The 17,841-nt window shown below is 47.9% G+C and overlaps 1 protein-coding gene across 2 annotated transcripts in view; it reads left to right on the forward strand.

Moving 5' to 3' along the window:
- The first annotated feature begins 251 nt into the window (after positions 1-251).
- GPC3 (glypican 3) overlaps positions 252-17,841 on the forward strand; it is a 142,149-nt gene continuing 124,559 nt past the window's right edge. Inside the window, exons 1-2 of one of the 2 annotated variants that reach the window (XM_071442299.1) lie at positions 252-571; positions 9,222-9,383. In XM_071442299.1, the coding sequence (XP_071298400.1) occupies positions 409-571; positions 9,222-9,383 (325 nt within the window). In that variant the 5' untranslated portion in view covers positions 252-408. Of the gene's footprint in view, positions 572-6,277; positions 6,424-9,221; positions 9,384-17,841 lie in introns of those variants that run through there. The other variant, XM_071442300.1, reaches the window with a different exon arrangement.

The following is a 17,841-nucleotide window of genomic DNA, read 5'->3' on the forward strand; positions in this document are numbered from 1 at the left end:
GGTGTCGGGATCAGGGTCAGTGTCGGGATCAGGGTCGGTGTCGGTGCCAGGATCAGGATCGGTGCCGGAATCAAGGTCGGGGTCGGTGCCGGTACCGGTACCGGGCGGGAGGGCGCGCACAGGTGCGGCGCGGGGCGTGGCGGGCGTGGCTCGGGGTGGGCGGGGCAGCCCCGCGGGGCCCAATGAGCGCCGGGGCGGTGCCGCGCGCGGGGCGAGTTTCCCGCGGGCGGGGGGCGGGCGCCAATCAGGGCCGGGGCGGGGCAGCGCGCGGGGCCGGGACCGGCGCCCCGGGAGCGCCGCGCGAGGCGCGGGCCGAGCTCCGCTCGCTGCTCCCGGTCCCGGCGCGTCCCGGCACGGCGGGCATGCCCGCTGGCAGCGCCTAGAGGAGCGCCCCGCTGGCCCGGGAGGATGTCGGGGAGCGGCGGAGTGCTGCTGCCGCTGCTGGCGGCCGCGCTGCTCGGTGCCCCGGGGGCCGCGCAGCCGGCCGGGGAAGCCGCCTGCCGCCCGGTCCGCGCCGCCTTCCAGGCGCTGCAGCCCGGAGCCAAGTGGGTGCCCGAGAGCCCCGTGCCAGGTGAGAGCGCCTTCCCCGTGGTGTCCGGCCGGCCGTCGTTGTCTCACCGGGGCCGTTCGGGTGCGGGGCGAAGCGGCTGCAGCGCCTGGAGCCGGGGCCGCGGGCGGGGGTCGCCGTGCGGCTGCGGGACGCTGCGGAGCCCGGTGCGGGCTGCCCGCTCTCCCGCGGGGAGCTGCCTTCCCCCGGCGGCAGCGGCTGCCGGGTTCGGCGCCTCGGATGTGCGGATAACACGGAGCCGGTGATTACGTCGCGGCAATGGGAGCCCGCTGGAGAACGGGTCTTTATTGCGCTCGGTTTGTTCCGGAGGGTTTTTCACCCCGGGTGGCCGAGGTGAGCTCGGGCTGTCGGGCAGAGCCGCGGCGCTGCCGGAGGGACCAGCCCGCCCCGTCCTCGCTTGCCGCTGTCGGGGTCCGGTGCGCGGTCCCCGGCAGCTCGCGGTGTCCCCGCCGGCCAGCGGAGGCTCCGTGCGCCCGTCACGGCTCTGCAGGTCCCGGTTCCCCAGAGCCGCTTTCCTCTGCCCGAGGTGTGCCGGGGTCCGAGGCAATCCCGCCCTGTAGGGCTGCTCCGACAGCATCCAAACCCTCATCCCTCAACCCGCAGCTGCGGAGGATGGGGCTGGAGGGAGGCAGCGCGGCGCTCCTCGGGCTGTGCGGGAACCGTGCGGGGTGCGAGCCTGACGGGTCTGGGAGCGATGTTACTCTGCTCTGCAGTTCCCGTTACAGGTGGCTGCCGGGTGGTACCGCACCAAACCTCACCACCTACCCCCTGCGAGGCTGCTTTCTCTACATATGCCTCGTTCCTATTTTAAAATGTAAGCGGAATACTTCAATTCTTTGCTTTTTAAAGGTTCTTTGCAGCTTTTTGGGGGCTAAGGAGTGTCGGTGGGCGGCTGTGTGCTGGTAGTGTGTGCACACAGACGGATCGGGTTGATGGCTGCGTTCCGGAGCCGCCTGAGAGCTCGGTGCTGCTGTGTTGGGCTCAACACGCAGCCGAGAACGCCTGCCCTGAAAAGCTTGTGATCAAAGTATGAAAAGGAAGAGATAACAGGCAAACGTGACAGGCAGGGGAGGTGCAATGAGATCATCGCCAGCGGTGCCTGCTTTTAATAACGATGTGTTGAGTTTGGTTTCTTGCATTCGGTGTCGCACAGGGGGTCCTTCAGCCGTGAGCTGCTGCAGCTCTGGAGAGGGAGCGAGGGGGAAATGGGGTGCCCAGAGCTGGCACTGCGAGGTGCTGTGGCTGCTGTAAATCCCAAGTCTTTTGGTCTGTAGGACTGTAGCAATGCCTCAGCTTATCACGAGCTGTGAGAGATATGAGGGGAGTTTAGCTGTAAGTCCTGGTGAGAGTGTACCTTTCCTATCCCTCCCTGTCCTTACATTCTCTTCTCATGTAAATTTCAACACTTAATGCTCCTTTCAGACCAGTGCAGGAGCAACATCTCTTCTCTCTCTGTCCCACACGGCCTCAGTCTCCTGGTTAGTAAGGAAGTGGCACTGGAAATGCTTTCCAGTGAAATGTTTGCATGAGGAGTTGCAGGAAAGAGCTGCTCTTATCACCACTGAATTGACAAATTCTGTTTGTCAGAAGGAAGTTGTTTCTTTGAAAGCCAGTGAGATTCTTGCTTTGATTCCTAAGTAACTTTGCTGAGTGTGTTTTTGCACACTCCAGGGAGATGATGGAGGGGTGGGCAGGTTCCTGGAGAATGGCTCCCATTGTATTGAGGGGCTGCCGTGCTGCAATGGGATCAATCCTTCCCCAGAAAGCAGCAGGATGCCCCAGCCTGGCCTGGCTGTGATTGCAGTGGGTGTTTTTGCCCCGGTATCCTCCCTTCCCAGCAGGGTTCAGGTTGCTGGGGTTCCTCAGGTTCTCCCTGCCCTGTGAGCCCCAGGTGCATCCCTGATAGCCAGGAGGAGTAAGGAGCCCTGTGCTCTCTGCAGAGCCTGTGGGCAGCTGGATCAATACCTCCTAACAGGGCTGGTGTTTCAAGTGAATGCTTCCAGCTTGTTACAATGATAAAGTTCCCACATATCAAATCGAAAGTGGATTTTACATTTGCCTAAGTACATAAACTTGATCATAATTAAAGCAATGACTGCTTGTTTATACCTTGGATCTGGCCCATCTTGCATGACTCTGTGTGGTAATTACACTTCAGAGCACTTGCTTCTCCTAGTAGCAGCTGCATAAATCTCTGTAATAGGGAAACATCACTCAAGGATTTTTTTCCAGGCATCTGTTTATTACTTTTTTTTCCTTTCATACATCTGTCAATTAAAAAAAGTTTTGGAGTTCCCAGCCACAAATCACCATGGAATCAATTCTGAGAACCTTTCCCAATGGATCACACCACCCTGGAGAAACTATAGTTAAACAACTTATTTAAAAAGTGGATTTTCTTTTTTTTGACGTAATTGTTTCTGGAAGTCCCATTTTGCATTATGAGCAGTTGTTGCTGAAGGAGTAAGTAGTGGAAATGCTGCTGAGTTGCAGCACACTCAGGAGAAATGTCCCACGGCTCAGTTTTACTGCATCAGCAGTGCGTGGGCTGAGGGACATGGGCACAGCAAGCTCCGTAGGAGAGCTCTGAAATAGACAGAGACCACACTTCTAATTTAAAAAAAAAATCCAAAAAAAGGCAATTCTGTTAAATGGGAGGGAAGTGTGGTGCTCTTTCGTGAGCAGTGGTGATGTTCTGGGAGTAGCTGTGGGTGTGCACCAGGCACTGAGAAGCTCCTCTGGTCCTGCAGCGTGGGGACCAGGATTGTGTCACTCTGGAGTGTGCTTTGGCCAGCTCAGAGGTGGGGAACAGCAAAGCCTGACTGCTGTCAGCTGTGGCTGGCTGTTCTGAGGAGTGGGAGGGTGTAATTCGTGGCACCACCTTGACTGGACCTGGATCAGAGATCTTGTGCTGGAGAGAGTGAAGGCAGGGTGATGGGAGAGTGCTTGTCCTGGGCTTTGATGAAGATGAGACTGAATGCCAGCTCCTGAGCCAGCCTGTGGTTCTGTGCTGGGGTAGCTTCGTGCTCAGTAATAATTAAATTCTCTTTTTGCTATGTTGCCTGTCTTGGTTTTCTTCCTCCATTTGTCTTTTCTCTGCATAATTTCTCCTATCTGTAAACAGCACCTTGAATTTCCATTTCTGCTGCTCTGTTTTTCTCTCCTCTCTGCCATTTGGGTTTCTCTGTATTGGTGGTGACAGGTAATTGGGCTTGGGGCCTTGGGTAGAGGGGAAGGGGTGAGCTGGTGCCTTGGCAGGATGGGGACAGGGGATGGGCGCCTCTGCTCTGGAACAGTGGAAAACTGAGGAATATTTATCTTGACAGAAATATCTGCTGGCAGGTCTGTTTTCCTTCTCCTGCAGCAAAGTGTTATTTCCAGCTTTTTGTTCATTTTCTTTGATGGAAGTAAATATGGATTCACCCTAAGAAAATAGGAGATTAACCTTTTGGAGTTGAGGTGTAATGCTTTACAAGTGGCTGGCTGAGCATGTCAAGCTTTCTTCTCTTTTTTTTTTTTTGGCAGCTGGTGTGTGCCAATGTGCAGTTTAAAAATTAAAAATCCCAACTCTTCCTGCTGATATCAACGTGCCTTTGCTCATGAGCTGGTTCCCTTTGTACTCCTGCTCTTTTATTCTGTTTTTCCTGAGTGGGACTAATGATGCTCCTCCCTGTGCAGCCTTTCCATTTAGCTTAGCACGGTGGTTTAAAAGCTTAGTTTACTAGATAATTGAGTTTTCTGTTCTTAATTATTTCAGGCCTGCAAGTTGCTCTCTTGATAGTTGAGAGCAGGAGCAGAACCCTAAAATTTAGTAACCTCCCCAGGCAGTGGTTTTATAGTGAGATCATTAATTTTATTTTTTTTTCCCAGGGGTTAACTTTAACAACATCCTGAACAGTGTTCTTCCTGGTCTTTGGAATGGCTGTGGGATGTGTGCATGTGACTGTAACAAATCTGTGTGGGGGGAGTGGGTGCCCAAAGTTAACTCCATTGATGACAGTGTTTGTACATTTGTTAGGAGGAAACTTTTACTCTGTAAAACCTATTTTTCACTGTAATGTCTTCTTTTAAAAGATGTGGTTTTATAGGGGGTTAGATTTGCATGAGAATCATCTGGCCAACATTTTAAGACCAGGGGAGGAATCCAGAGTCAGATGGTCTTGTGAAACACAAGATGGAATAGAAAATAAAGGATAATTAAGCAGTAATAAATATCCCATGTACTATGCATACTGTTCCAACTTAAATCACCTATTGAATGAGTTGGTTTATAATTTATATCTCTTTAATTAGGTTTATAAAGATCAGCATTAAATCTGGGTTCTAAACAGTTGCATTTCCTTTTCCTCCCCCTAGATGCCGAGCATTAAAAGGCACTGACAGATGTACAACCCCCTAATCACGTAATTTAAAAGGTTCTTAATAAAAAAGTATTGAAAAAGCTGGGGGAAAATCCACTATATTTAAATGTTGAGTCACTGCTTTTATCTATTTAAAGCATGACGCTGGTTGTAAAACAATTGGAGGAGGCAAATTGACCCAAACCAGCATATTTCTTGTGGGTAATAGTACCAAACTGGTGAGTGAAGAGGGTGGGAGGAACTCCTCTGACACTTGCAGACTGCAGAAGGCGAAGGTGCCGCTGCATGGAGTAGCAGAGCCCCCTCACGTGGGGAGGAGGCTGCAGGAATGTGGCCTTAAGCAGGGACAGGTTCTTATTTTGGCAATGCCTGGGGTAAGTTTGGGGGGAATGTTAATCTGATTTAAGCTGCCATTGGATCTGGGTGGGAAGGCAGCGTGCACAGCTTGCCTGCCTGTATCTGATGACAGGGCTGAAGCTATCCTGGGATGCTTAAAATCAAAGGAAAATCCTTCAGCCTTGTGAAGGAGTGCACAACTCCCCGTAGATCTTGAGGGTTTTTATTTTTGACATTTAATCCACTGAAATGATTTTCACTTCTGCTGTACTCACCACCTATCTGCGGGAATAATTGTACATCAAAGTCAAATGTAATGGTTTAAATTCGCTGCCACTAAAAATTCCCTGTCGGGAGGAGGAAGAGGCAGGGTGCTACTGAAATTAGTGCTGCTTTGGAGTTTATTTCTGTCAGCTGGGAGCCTATGCAAAATTGCTGGAGCATTTACACTGCTGCTCCCCAAGATGGCATAAATGGCTCGGCTCTGATGGAGCCTGATGCTCCTGCACCCATGGAAGGGGCTGCAGCCAGTGCCTGCTCAGCCGTGGGAGTTGGGTGTCAGAGGGTCAGGCTGCTGTGCTTGGCATCTCATCATCTCACTAATCTTGCCAAGATTGGTATGAGAGCATCCAAATGCAATTTAATAAAACGGTTGCAGTAATTTGAGGGACACTTTCTTTCTGAAAATGAGTTTGTAGTGATTTATAGCAAGGTTGTTTGCAAGGGCTGAGACTGGCATTACAAGGTGTAATGACTTGAAACTTTAAGAAAAAGGGGTTGTGTAGGTTGGGAGATAAAAACGGTCTTAACAGTGAAGGGCCATTAGGCAGTGGAATGGGCTTTGCTATCTCACAAGCCGGAGTAGGCTGGAGGTGTTTGTGTTAGATAAAATGCTCAGAGAGGGTGGATTGGGAGGCTGAGGTAGGATTTGATGACTCACAGGACCTTTTCCCGTGCATTTTTTTGGAGGCAGGAACGTGTGGCACCCTAATTCCTTTGCTGCTGGTGTCTGCTCCGTGGGCTTGCTGAGCGTTCCCAGGCATCCCCGCATCCTTCGCGCGTGGCCTGCGAGCCCCTGGGGCTCCTGGGGGGCTACAGCTGAGTGCAGGAGAGGCTCCTTCGAGCAATGGCATGAGTAAACCCCAAATAGATTTGCAGGTCAAAAGCTTTGTCTCTGTTCCATCTGTGTCTGTGGGGCTGGGGTCGGCGGGGTGGGTTAGCGGCTCCTGGGGGACTGGCATTGAAACCTCCCGTCCCTGCTGCTGCTGGGGGATTTGGGGATGGAGTGTGTGAGCCAGCTCGCCATCTGGGAGAGACATACACAGAAAAGAGCTGGCAGATGGGAGCCAGGCCCCCATTCCCTGTCCCTCTGTAGCAGCACTGTGCCAAGAAGGAGCTTGTCCCTGGTACCTTCCAAGAGCCTGCCCTGCCTGTGTTGTCCTGTTGTGTTTACCATGACGTTTCTTACTGTGTTAGTTGGCTCTCTCTGTAAAACCTTTGGAGCTGAGTTAATTCCCAGGCTTTTTCCTCCTCCTCTGTGATTGCTCTGATACAGCATGTGCCTGTCTTTTTACTGCACAAAAATAAAGATCCATTTAAAGGGAGAAGTTGGCTTAATTGGCTAAAAAGAAGGATGGGATGTGAGTAGATGACCTTGCTGCTTCCTATCCTTGGCTTTAACTTGCAGAGACCTCTTAATTGCCAACTCTCAGATTTTCTATATTGGTATTTCCATTAATCATGGAAGGATTTTTATTTCATAATTTGAAATGTGTCCTAATATAATAAATGTAGGAGGAAATAAGCTTTGTATTAAAAAGAAATTTATGGGCGTACTGTAGTGTTAAAGAGACCATGCTAAGCCTTCTCGTGGTGTAAATTGAGTTGGGTTTGACTTTAAAAAACCTCTTAAACCTCTTTTAACTTGCTGTTATACAACTGCTTCTCTCATTAATGCAGTATCTTGCTGTTACGTGGTTTTATGGTCCCTTTTATTTTTTCAATGCATGAAATACCTGTCGCTGTGCTCCTCTGGAGTGGGTGAGTTCACAAATCACTGAGGCTTGAGCTTGAGATGTTGGTGGTGCTGGTTCTGTGCCAGAGGGCTTGAGGAAGGAACTTGTTGGGCATCCTGCTTTGCAGAAGGGGAAACTGAGGCAGCGGGGAGTGATGGAGCCAGGATGGGGGTGTGGACCCTCTCTCCCTCTTTGCATGAGTTTTTTTTTTGCAGCAGCAGGGTCTGCACTGGTTAAATCTCCTTCCCCCACATGCAATGCATGTTGTAGATGAAGTGTTTCATGTTCCTTTTCCCATGCTGTGCCAGGGAAGGGATGGGGCTGGAGGGAGGAGGATTTCTGCAGTCGCTGCTCCTGAGCCCTGACTGGTTTTCCCTTGGCACTGTGCATGGCTCTTCTTCAGGAGGCACATGATTGAACTGACATTAATATTAATCCTGTTCTTCTAGACTACACTTGCAAAAGTGACTTTTGACACTTTCTAGTAATTAGGGAGGGAGTGGATGTGGTAAAAGACTCTTGTGAAGGAGAAAAGACAGGAACCTGAAAGGAAGCATAATCCTTCCAGAGCAAAGATGTAAATTACCAAAGTAGCTTTTACTGAGGAAAAACCCTCTATAACCAGCAGGAAGGCAGAGTGAGAGGTGTGAGGAGCCTTCACTCTCTCAGGGCTGTTGGTCACTGGCCTGGGACTGCTTCCCAGTCCAGGTTCCTGGCAGAGCTGAACCTAGCAGGGAACTGCTTTTTTTGGGCATGATGCAGTTTGGGTGGCAGACAGAAAAATGTGGGTGCAGGCTCTTCTCTGACCCTGGATAGCCATTTTTAATGGCTGGTTTTTGCTGTTTGAGTTTCTAAGAGCAGCATCAGATTAGATGTGTTTTGCATAAGGAGAGCTGTTTGCTTTGATACGAGCTTGTTGCTCTGCTTGTGTGTTTGGGGCCTTTTTGCTCTTAAAAGTTGATGGAAGATGGGGCCTTTTATTGCTGCTACTTCCAGCTCTTCTGTTTCATCTTCTCTTGTCTGAGCCTAGAAAGATTTCTATTTTCTTCCCCAGGTTTTATTTTTTTTTTAGCTAACAACACTTCTCTTGAAGTTGTCTACTTTCCCTATGAATAAATGCTTTGGGAATGTCAAAAAAAGAAGTTGAGTATCACTGAGCAGTGCTGGAGATGCCAGAGCAAGTGGTGTCCCTCTGGCCTTTGTCCCTTGGCTATTGTCCCATCCTGCTGAATGAGTGAAGGTGCTGCTGAAGAGGCTCTTGCCTTGTGCAGTGCTCAGAGCATCCCTCAGGATCTGTCCCTCTGCACTGGGACAGCCACCAGTGAAGCAATTTGTGCTTTGCCTGTTGCAATGGAGGAAGGATGGCATGGGAACATTGGTTGAACAATTTAAAAGTAAGCTAAAAAGCCAAGTAAATCATTATAGTTGTGTCCTTCTGCTATTACTGTTGTTGCTGGGGATACAATAGGGTAGAAATTGCAGGCAAATAGCACAGTTACTTCCAAATTACTTCAAGTCTTTATGCAAATCACAAGCCTATCCTCCTTGATGTACTCCATCCATTGCTCTATTCACTGTAAATCCACAGCCTCAAATCCTGTCTCTGTTTTACAGCTCCCACTCCACCTTTCCTGCCCTCACTGACTCCTCCCTGCAGTGGGCAGACAGGGGACAGCAGGGTGAGGCTGGGATCGCCCTGCTTGGCACTGGCACATCAGTGCTTGGGGTGTGTGGGAGCTGGAGCAGGCACAGCTCTCAGGAGCCACTGCTCAGCAGTCTGGGCTCTGCCTTACCCACCCTTCCCTTTGGCCAAGCTGCTTGCTCAGGACAAATGCCAGAAGTGCCATCAATTTGCCCGAGCAGTAATTGCTGGCCACGGTGATGCTTGGAGTCGGTTTCCTCTCCTAATGTGAATTGTCTGTTTCTCCTGTGCCTCTGCAGGGACTGATCTGCAGGTCTGTGTCCCCAAGGGCTCCACGTGCTGCACGAGGAAGATGGAGGAGAAGTACCAGGCAGCTGCACGGCTGAACATGGAGCAGCTGCTGCAGTCTGCCAGCATGGAGCTGAAATTCCTGGTCATCCAGAATGCTGCTGTCTTCCAAGGTGAGCTCTGGTATTTTTGGGGTCCCCAGGACAAAGCAGGAATTGATGGATCTGACTCCATGTTCTTAGAAGGCTAATTTATTATTATACATTACTATATTATATTAAAAAATGCTGTACTAAAACTATACTGAAGAATGGAGAAAGGATGCAGCAGAAGGCTTAACAAGATACTAATAAAAAACTGGTGACCAACTTCTGAGTCTGACACCTGATGGTGATTGGTCATTAAGTAAAAGCAATTCACATGAAGCCAATCAAACGTGCACCTGTTGGTAAACAATCTCCAGACCACATTCCAAAGCAGCAAAACACAGGAGGAGCAAATCAGATAATTATTGTTTTCATTTTTCTCTGAGGCCTCTCAGCTTCCCAGGAGAAGAAATCCTGGTGAAGGGGTTTTTCAGAAAATATGACAGTGAGCATTGGGGGTGCTCCAGTCCCCTGCAGGAGGAGGCAGCATTTCTGCTCCTCTTCCTCAGCACTGGGCAATTGGAAGTGCAAGTGGCTGGGAGCTTTCTGTTTGCTTGTTTTCATGTGTTTGTAGATATTGTATATGCTTGTTTATGATTAGGAATATACCTGGTTTGCTGTATGTTGCTCTGCAGGGCTTGTCTTAAATATTCCTGCAGCTTTAAGAATGAATGGAAATTTAAAGGCTAAACTTCTTGAGGTACAAATTAAAAAAAAAAAAACAAAACAACAAACCCCAAAAATCCCACCTTTCCAAGCATTAAAATTTCTGTGCAAGTATTGAAGTATTGTCTGGTCTGACTCTGTCAGTCCCAAAATATGGGCTGCAGTGAGGTGATCTGGTTGTCAGGTCAGTGTAATGCTTGGTGAGATCTGCCTCAGCTGTGTGTATTTTTCTTGTTATCCACTGCACAACAAAGTTGGTTATTCTGTGGGAAAGGTGGCAGAGGCTGCTGGTTCCCAAATGTGCTCCCTGCTGCCCCATGGGGTATTTGAGTATTGGTGCCCCTGTGCTCTGCTGTCTGGGGCAGCTCTCTTTCTAGTGATAATATGATGGTTTTGTTTGTTTGCTTGGGTTTTTTTTGCAAAATGGATCTTTAGATATTTTTTTTAGTGTTGATACACACTAGTTTGTGCCACTTAAATCTGCAATAATTTTTTTAGGGCCTCATGGTTAATGTGCAGTGAAATGATTGCTTATTTGTTGAGTGCTGTCCTATTGAGGTTCCATCATTCTGTATTAATGGTGTTTTTGCCTGTATTTAAAAAAGAAGTCATGGGCAACCAAGCGTTTTTTCCTTCATGATGATATTTTTGCAGAATAATTGATTTATTTTTGTTTATGCCTCACTAATAGCAAGACCCAAGACCTGCTGAAGCCTGTGAGATCAGGGCAGAGTTCTGTTCTGGGCCACAACGGACTGATGAAGTTTAATATGTTGTTTTTCTCAATGTAAGATCAAATGAATTGCTGAGGAGATAACAGCACATTTTTCCCCCCCAGTAATTCTTAATGCAGTTACCATTAAGATCCAATTCTAATAACCTGAATGGAGTAAAAGTAATGAAAGATTGGTTTCCTAGGCATTGGAGATGTGGACCAGCTTCAGAAATGGTGAATAACCTGGGTGGAATACAGACTAAACTGTGCCTCCTTCCTTCCCATTTGACAGAAACTGCAGCATTAGTTTTTATTAGTTTTTATTGTTATTTTTTAGTTATTTATTTATATTGTTATTTATTAGTTTTTATTGTGTGTGGGAATGACACCCTGTGGAACTGCAGGTTGTGCCCAGCAGTTGGGTGCTCTGGCTCTGAACTTTCTGGAGAGAGTTGAATCCTTTGCTTAGATTTTATTATCCCCCCCCCCTTTTTTTTTTTTTTTTAACTGTTATTTCTACCCTGGCCCAGGGACCTGTGCAGGGGTTTTGAAGCTGAAGTTATTCTGAGAAACCCTGGCATATGGAATTGCCATTCTTGGTGGTGGGGAAGAAAAGCATTTAATTGAACATTTTCTGACCACTTCTGCTTATTAAAAAAGCTCTAAAGTGACTAAAAATAGTTTGCAATCCTGTTGCAGAGGAGGAATTCCTAGCTGGAACCATTGAGGAGCTCACTTTAATTATCTTGTATAAAGTGTTTTGGACTTGGAAGGACGATTCATTAGACTTTGAACACCATTTACTTTTGTTATCTTGAAAATTAGTCTGGAAGTTTGCAGAAGAGCACTTTTTAAAATAGGTTGGTCTTTTGATTGCTGCTTGCTTAAGAGCATTTTGATGGCTGCAATGCCAGAGGCTGTTCCAGCTGTAGGAATTGTGCAGGATGCCCCTGGCAGGGCACCACTGGGGGATGCTGGAGTGAGCAGGGAGGAGGAGCCCCAGTGGCCCCTGAGCATCTCCTGCAGGTCCTGGGGGCAGACTCCCTGTGGCTCTGGGAGAGCTGGAAGCAATGCCAACTCTGAGATGTGCTCTGGCAGGGAAAAGAGCTCCCAATGTGGCTTTGGGTCAGACCCCCAGTCTGGGGACCCAGTGCAGAGGATGGGTAATTGCATCTCTCTCCAGAGAGGGGAAATGTGTTGGTATGGAAACACAGCTCAACCACTCATATTAAAAACACAAATGTGAAATCCTTCAGAGTTAATTTCAATATCTTTACCCTGGCATCTAAAGGGACTGCTAGTCTGACAAGCAGAATCTCACCCAGATGTTATTATTTTGCACCAAATTTAATTTCTTCCTGCTGAAGGTAGAGCAGCATCTCTGGTGATAAAGATCAAGGGAAATTGTCTGGCATTTACAGGAAATCTCATCCAGGCCTATCTGTTACAATGTTCACTTAGGAAAGTTTATTAGATTATTAGTTTTGGACCCTTGGGCTTCTTCTTTATTGCAGTTAAGAAGGAAAAATCCCAACCAAAAAAATCCTCCCTTCACTAAATTTAAATGGTACAATTAGCTCCTGGTCTTATCTCGGAGGCATTTTTTAAAATTATGAAGATGATTTAAGTAGTGATTTAATCTTTTGGAAACTTGCTGTGTTTGACAGTGTTAAAGTGGATTGTGGCTGCCTCGACTGCAGTTAAATCTTACTCCAGGATTTTTTTTTTGTGGGCAGTTTTTTTGCTTTTCCTTGGTGTATCCATGCTGGTACCTCCTGGTTGGGGTTCTCAGCTCTGAAGCTGGGATGAACCCATCACCTCAGAACTGCTCGTGTTTTTGTCATGTGTATTGCTGAATGTTCTCATCCAAACTAACCAGTAGTTTGTGCAACTCAGCTGCTGGAGGGAATGGTGAGAACCTTGCCTTTGATTTGCTTTCCCCCTCTTTTTCTTCTGATGTTTCATCTTTGCTTTTTTCAGTGAGGGAATTTCTGGCCCTGCCACCATCTAGTCTTTTCCTATTGAAACAATGACAACAAAAAAACCACTTCAATGAATTCTTTTGATTTCCTAAACATTAGATTTGAATGGCTCAACTTTGTGAAAAGTAAACTTGAGCAGGAAAATACCAGTGTGGTGGTTCTTCATGTCCCCTTCCTCTCACTGAAGAGCTCTGTTCCCTGGGGCTGGCTTGTGTGTCTGTTTATCAGCCTGATTCCTCCTGCTTCCCAAGATTGGGAATTTGTTTTTGAATGGTCACTTGATTTCTTGCCCTGCATATTGGCCACATTGCTCTGTGGATAACAGAAACTTAAAGCTTTAGCAGCTGCTCACCTGCAGCTTTTGTGGTACATTCCTACCAGTGCTCTGTTCAAGAGAAAAGGTACTTGAAAAAGGGGGAAGATGGTAACACAATTTAGCAGAGAAGGACCTGTGAGAGAAGGGGAACATGTGCACCCATTCTTGGTGTCAGATTTCCTGGTAATCTCCCCTTCCATCGAGTGAGAACAGCAGCAGGAACAGGAGAGGAGCTGACTGTGAGGGGCTGCTTCTGCACAGAGAGCTCCTGGAGAGAGCTGTTCCAGTATTTTAAGTGATTGCTCAAATAAGTGAACAGCAGGATCTGGTGCTGCCTCTCTGCAGCCCCTTCTGCTGGTGCCAGCCCTATCCTGGAGGGATTTTCCACATGGTGCCAACACAGAGCTGCTGGGTATGTCAGTGGCTCTGGGATCCCCCAGCAGTGGTGTAAATCGTGAGACACAAATGTGGCTGTTCCTGACCCTGAACTGGGCTGCCCCAGTGCTTGTGTGGGGGCAGAATTTGCGTCCATCCACTTCCCAAAGAGCTCCTGTGGGGCTGCACTGCTGCTGGAGCTTTGGGAATGTGGTGGATGGGGGGAAGGTTAGGAGTGCAGTAACCCAAAATGGAAAACTTGCCTGGGATGCTGCAGTGGGGGCCCCCTTGGTGGAGACCTGGAGGGGTAAATGAAGATCTGGTCTGTTCCCTCAAAGCCAGGGGCATCTTCCCTTCTGCAGCTGGAAAATAACAAAAGCTGTGTCGGGGGAAACTTGCGGGGGCTACAGAGATTTGAGGGGCTTGTGGGATGTGTGCTTCACAGTGGTTTCTAGGAAGGCCATAATAAATCAACACCAAAAAACCTGCCTGTACATGTTTATTTTCTTATTCTTGGGAGAATCCTGTTCCTTTTCTCCTCTGGATAGGGCCCTTGGTAGTTCTGGCAGAGCAGCTGCTGTGGGGAGGGTGTCAATTCATCTCTCCTTGTGTGCTATGGTAGGATAAAGGCAGAGCTGTAACTCTTAGTCCTACCAGGCAGCTCTGAAGGCTGTAAATCCTCCATTAGGCATAAATGCAGCCATTTTGGTTATTTATAGTTATTTACACTGTCCATTCATATCTGTCAGGAATGAAGGCAGTTCTGACATTGCAAGCTTCTATCAGGTTATCCTTAATCAGTTTAGAGGCACCTAAGCCACAAATATATCAAATAGCCAATCCTAATGTTGGAGTCCTCTAAAGTATGACTGAATTATTTATTTTGTTATGATGAAAATGTCTGGGCTTTATTGGGTTTTCTTTGAAGAACTTGATTCTGCTTGAAGTCTGGAAGATAAAAGATTAGCGATTGTCTCTCCAAGTTTCTTATTCCAAATCCTTCAAGGCTTTTCATTTTTCAAGAGCCTGTGTTACTATGTTAGAGTCAAGGTGAGGGAGCTGAGATTTCTTTTATTCTATTAAAGAGGTTTAAGTATATAAAGAATTTTATCTTTACTAATTATGCCTTGCACAGGTAAATCCAAGGTACACGTAGCAATTAGGTGAGAAGAGATTGGGCTGTGTGATGGGAGCTTTTGCACATTAAGCACCATTGATAACCAGCACTGCCCAGCAGAGCTTGTCTCATCATTTGGAATAGTTTAATACTCCAGGGTCTTTAAGCCAATTAAGTTTTGATAATTCAGGAAGGTCTTTCAGGTGTTGGTAGTAGGGAGAGCCTTGGGTGGACTTCAGCCCTGCATTGTTGCCCGTGGTGTGTTGGGGAGGGAGGAGGTGATATGGGGCAGGTGGGAGAAGTCTCTGCCTTGGAAAGTCAATAACTGTTTGTGAATGTGGAGGTGAGAGGTGCTGGGACTGGGGAGATGTGACCAGCAGGGTACAGCTGTGCTGTGAGGATGGGCTTGGCTGTTTAACCAGTGTGCAGGGCTGCTCAGCTTTCCTAAACAGGAGGAAAGTGATTGAAATTAACTGAATAAATGTATAAAGTGATGCTCAGCATGACTTGAAAGTATCCTGAGTGGGGTGGTTAGTTTAGTAGCTTCAGGTGAAAAGTGCATGTGAAAATGTCAACTCCTGCTTGTGGGCTTGTATAATACTAAGCTGACATTTTAGAGTGGACTCAAAAGAATGAATCCTTTTTTTGGAAGAGAATATTAAAGCTCTTATTAGACTTTACAAGTAAATAAGGTCAGAAAACAGATCTCTGTATCATCTTAGCATTCCTCTTTCTAATGAGTCCTCTGCTAACTGGAGTCTTGCTGGACCCTTCTGTGATGCACCTATCTCCACTGTGGCCCTTCTCTGGAAAAGCTTTTTAATTTGTTGTTGCTTTAATATTATCTTTTTTTAATAACTTGAATTTAAAATAGGAATTGTCTCGCTGGGTTAATTCAGGCTGGTGTTCTGCCTTTGGTGGAGCTTCCTGCCAGATGCTTTGGATGCACAAAGTTTGTAGTGGAAAACTGTGGTGATACATTTACCAGGTCAAAAATGATGCTCTAAACCAATGATTACGGGTAGGTGGAAATAATGTCTGCATAATGAGAGATCTCTGGTTGTCAGAATTGGTCTAGGGAGGTAATGTTTCCTTTCAAATAACCAGAACTTATTGTTCATAAATCACAGTTAATCTGTTTATTACACCAGCACACGAAGCTGGAAGTCTGGAGTGTGCCATAATGCTTAGCTTTAGGAGCAGAGCTGTAATAGTAGCAGCAATTTCAAATGATTTGAAATTGGGGGATCAGCAAAATGCAGGAGTTTGTGGAGGCTCTGGGCATTAAAAATGACTGCTGAGGATTGATGAGTTTCTTTAACAAATTGTAAAATCCATCATGCAGGAGTTAGGGCATGAAACTGCCCTCCTGAGCCACATAAACCATGGCTCTGGAAGAACTGCATGACAGTGCATGCTACCGGGAAGGGATATTTTGAAAGATGTTTGGTTTTGCTTTTGTTTCTTCCTCTCATTGCCTGAAGTTTCACTGCCAGCTCAGCACTGGCATGCAGCATATGGGGCTCTGGGGGTGCTGAATGGGTCCTCCCTCAGAGGAACCTCTCATGATGCCGAGCCTGAGGTGTGGGGCTCCCTCCTGCCTCAGCCCGTACCACAGTGCTCCCATTTCCCACGATTTCCCAAAATCCTGGTGCATCTTGGACAGCCTTGCTCATAGTGGAGAGCTTGGCATGTCTCTGGGGTGTCTCCTTGCAGGAGGGACCTCGTTGGCTTTGGCTGCTGTTTCCCTGCATCCCCCCTGAGCTGTGCAATGCATCCCCTCACCCATGGCCTCCCATGCTCCCACCTGCATTTCCGTGCATCTGTTTGTTGACTGCTGCAGGAAGATTCTGTGTTATGTCCTTTGCAGAGAGTTAGCAGCATGAGTTAGCATGCCCTCTGGCATGTCCACAGAACACCAAATTGTGTGGTAGGAGACACCCCTGGCCCCCCAGCCCTTGCTTTTGGTGCCTTCATGGCTTGAGGGGTGCAGCAGTGGGGAGCTGTGTGTGGTTGAGCTCCCTCCCTGCATCAGCCTCTGTTTCTGCCCTGCAATTAAACCCTGCTGACGTCCTTCCCCTCTTGGGTGAAATGAGGCTTGGAGGTTAATAAGGGGCTTTTTGTAACTGCCTGTGTGCTGCTTCAGCAGTTTTTAAGCATGGCACTTGGTGTCTGGGCCCAGGGCCCCCAGTTCAGGGTGTGTGGGGGAGCTCCTGGATGTTTGTGCCTTCTGCTGCTGGGGGCTGTCCCCTGCCAGCTCTGCTGCTGCTTTTGTGCTGTGGATGGGGCTGGTGCTTTCCTCCTTCTGGGGGGTGAGGGAGGAATTGGCTGTGTGCACCTGGGGCTGCTCCCTGCCATGAACGCTGCAGCCCCACAGGGAACGCAGACCTGGATGGGGAGGGTCTGGCCCTGCAGGAGGAGCTCGGCCTTGCTGGGGTACCCGTGGCACCTCATGCAGCTTCTCCACGTCCGTGTGGTGGTGCTGCCTCTGTCCCATCTCTGAACCATGCTGGCAGAGCACAGTGCTCTGCTGCACTCCCTGCCTGAGCTGTGAGACAGCAGGGAGAGAGGGCTCCCTGTTCCTCCCCATCTCCTGCTTCCACAAGTGGCTGTTTGCTGTAATTACCTTCTAAGCTCCAAGTTATCATCTTTTGATAGTTCAAGTACTAACGTTCTTTAAATGCCTCCCAACGCTATAAAGCAGTCAAAAGACATCTCTTTAGCTTGCAGTAAGGTGATATAAATGTCATGTTACCCTTGAATGTGGTATTTATAGAACTGCTTGGTGCTGTTGAATATTTGTGTTTTATCCTTTGTAGTTCCAGTACAGAAATGGGCACAGCAGCATCTTCCATCACTTGTCCTGCAAGGATATATAGAGGCATTCTCGTCCTGCAAAGTGCTTAAAATGCAAACAAGAGCTCGTTTGTGTTTGCTGGGGAGGAAAGGGGGAAGGAAGCCAGCACCTAGCAATAAAGACAGGGGCTGTCTCTGTAACGAAAACATTTTGCTAGATTGTCATCTGCTTCACTTTTAAAGCAGCAATAAGATACAGTGATAAAATGGCCAATGGTGCATTTCATCTGAGGGAAATGAACTCTTGCTGAGCCAATTAAACTGTCAATACACTGTGGTTTCACGTTCCCCTGAGCAGACTGGGTCACCTCAGGTGTGTTACTCACTCTGACTTCACCACTGATGTGAAATCAATTTTAGCAATTTATAATCTTTCATTCTACTGTGAAAGTATATTAATCTGTGAAAAACACCACTCAGACAGTGAGGACAGATGACAGCTTTCCTCAGGAGTGTGT

The sequence above is a fragment of the Agelaius tricolor genome, unplaced genomic scaffold, assembly GCF_023055355.1.
Source record: "Agelaius tricolor isolate 1412-34295 unplaced genomic scaffold, bAgeTri1.0.p SCAF_17, whole genome shotgun sequence".
Classification (NCBI taxonomy): domain Eukaryota; kingdom Metazoa; phylum Chordata; class Aves; order Passeriformes; family Icteridae; genus Agelaius; species Agelaius tricolor.